At 51.8% G+C, this 2,526-nt stretch overlaps 1 protein-coding gene across 1 annotated transcript; it reads right to left on the reverse strand.

Annotated features, from left to right (window-relative positions):
- Positions 1–785: 785 nt before the first annotated feature.
- LOC136000367 (olfactory receptor 14A16-like) lies at positions 786–1,718 on the reverse strand. Its single transcript, XM_065654141.1, has one exon. It carries the CDS (start codon positions 1,716–1,718, stop codon positions 786–788), a length of 933 nt encoding a protein of 310 aa, XP_065510213.1.
- Positions 1,719–2,526: the final 808 nt, after the last annotated feature.

A 2,526-nucleotide genomic window follows, 5' to 3' on the forward strand; every position in this document is an offset into this window, starting at 1 on the left:
TTATCAATGATCTGGACAAAGGGATCGAGTGCATCCTCAGTAAGTTTGCAGAGAACACCGAGTTGGCTGGGAGTGTTGATCTGCTGAAGCGTGGGAAGGCCATACAGAGGGATCTGAACTGGCTGGATCGTTGGGCTGAGGCCAGTTGTATGAGGTTTTACCAGGCCAAGTGCCAGGTCCTGCACTTGGGTCACAATAACCCCACAAACACTCCAGGCTCTGGGAAGAGGGGCTGGAAAGCTGCCCCATGGAAAAGGACCTGGATCTGTTGGTCAACAGTGGCTGAAAATGAGCCAGCGTGTGCCCAGGTGGCCAAAAAGGCCAATGGTATCCTGGCTTGTATCAGCAATGCCTGGCAGCAGGACTGTGAGAAAGCTGCCAGAACACTCAGGCCTTACACCAACACAAAGCATCAGAGACAGTGGAAGCTGAAAGAGGGCATGGCTGGAAGACTAAGCACTGCTTATCCCTGAATGTTCTGCTGTCTCTCTGTTCCCTTCCACCCACCCACACATGCAGGAACTGTCCATGCAGCTCCAAAACGGCACTGGAGGAAGGACCCAAGGAAAAAAATATAATTGCTCCAGGTACATTTCCTTTGTTGAAACACACGGGAAGCACAGCTCCTCATTTACATAGACAGTCATAAAAGAAGACAGTGAAAACAAAAGGGGATGGCAAAATTATTAATAAATAAAAAGCAACCACCAATAAGAAAAAAAAAATAAAAAAGGGAAGTCTGAGCCTGCAACGATACAACTGTTAAGCAGAAGATGATGGGCAGTTCATTGCTTCAGAAAACATCCAGTCATCACTGTCCATAGGGCATTCTTGAGCTCCTGGTTCCTCATGCTGTAGATGAGAGGATTCACAACTGGAGGAACTACTGAATACAGAACAGAAACTATCACACCCAGGGATGGGGAGGAGATGGAGGAGGGCTTCAGGTAGGCAAACATGCCAGTGATGATAAACAGGGAGACGATGGCCAGGTGAGGGAGACAGGTAGAAAAGGCTTTGTGCCGTCCCTGCTCAGAGGGGATCCTCAGCACGGCCCTGAAGATCTGAACATAGGACAAGACAATGAACACAAAACACACAAAGAATAAAAAGGCACTAAAAACAAGAATTCCACCTTCCCTGAGGTAGTAGTGTGAGCAGGAGAGCTTGAGGATCTGGGGGACTTCACAGAAGAACTGGTCCAGGACATTGCCCTTGCACAGTGGCAGTGAAAATGTATTGGCTGTATGTAGCAGAGCATAGAGAAACCCAGTCTCCCAGGCAGCTGCTGCCATGTGGACACAAGCTCTGCTGCCCAGGAGGGTCCCGTAGTGCAGGGGTTTGCAGATGGCAATGCAGCGGTCATAGGACATGATGGTGAGAAGAGAATACTCTGCACCAAAGAAGAAACCTATGAAGAAGACCTGGGCAGCACATCCCGCATAGGAAATGACCCTGGTATCCCACAGAGAGTTGGCCATGGATTTGGGGATAATGGTGGAGATACAGCCCAGGTCGAGGAGGGCGAGGTTGAGCAGGAAGAAGTACATGGGGGTGTGGAGGTGCTGGTCACAGGCTATGGTGGTGATGATGAGGCCGTTGCCCAGGAGGGCAGCCAGGTAGATGCCCAGGAAGAGCCAGAAGTGCAAGAGCTGCAGCTCCCGTGTGTCTGTGAATGGCAGGAGGAGGAACTGGGTGATGGAGCTGCTGTTGGACATTTGCTGCCTCTGGGCATGGGGCACTGTCACAGGAGGGAATAAAAGCGACACGTTAGGGGAGACTTCTCTAAGCAAAATCAAAGCCATTTCTCACACACCCTCCCCTGCTCCACTCCCCCTTGTCCTTTTCCAGACCTTCCTTCGGGTCCGTGGCTGAGCCCTGGGTGGTGCTGGCTGGAGGTGCCGTGAGGAGCAGGGCCTGTGCCCGCTGGCTGCCCAGGAGTCAGCCCTGCTCTGCAGCAGGGGTCATGGGAACGGGGGGCAGGGGACGGACCTGGGGTTCAAAGTTGTCATCTGAAACTGCTGCTGGTGAAGAAGGGCCTGTCAGCATCTGCACTATCACAGAGAATGGAACAGGATGGTAAAATGAAGTTTGAAATGATTGGGGTTTTGACAGCTTCACAGAATCACAGAATATTAGGGATTGGAAAGGACCTTGAAAGATCATCTAGTCCAATCATTTAACTCCCCTGGAGAGTGTTGTTGGGTGTCAGAAACCCTCAGCATTTCTGCTGCACTCAGGGAGAACAGAGCGAGTCCTGTGAGACCAGAGGATGTCTGTTGGTCAGTGCAGAGTGATGGCCGTTGGTCTGTCCCTCTGTCTTGCTCCAGCTGCCCTGGGCTGGCACCTTTCTGAGATGGAGGCTGATCACACTGCCATGTTACCCTGAGAGCCACTGGGCACTGCTGAGAGCAGAGGGATCCACCTCAGACCATGACGTGTTTAGCCCAGGACACACACGGATCATTTCACAAGCCCAACAGCATTTTCTTGGTCACGGCATCTCTGTGCTTCTCCGTGGGGCTT

This window comes from Caloenas nicobarica, chromosome 32, assembly GCF_036013445.1.
Source record: "Caloenas nicobarica isolate bCalNic1 chromosome 32, bCalNic1.hap1, whole genome shotgun sequence".
NCBI lineage: Eukaryota > Metazoa > Chordata > Aves > Columbiformes > Columbidae > Caloenas > Caloenas nicobarica.

Excerpts from the sequence above, each read along its gene's own strand:
- LOC136000367 (XM_065654141.1), bottom strand. The coding sequence starts at position 1,718 with ATGTCCAACAGCAGCTCCATCACCCAGTTCCTCCTCCTGCCATTCACA.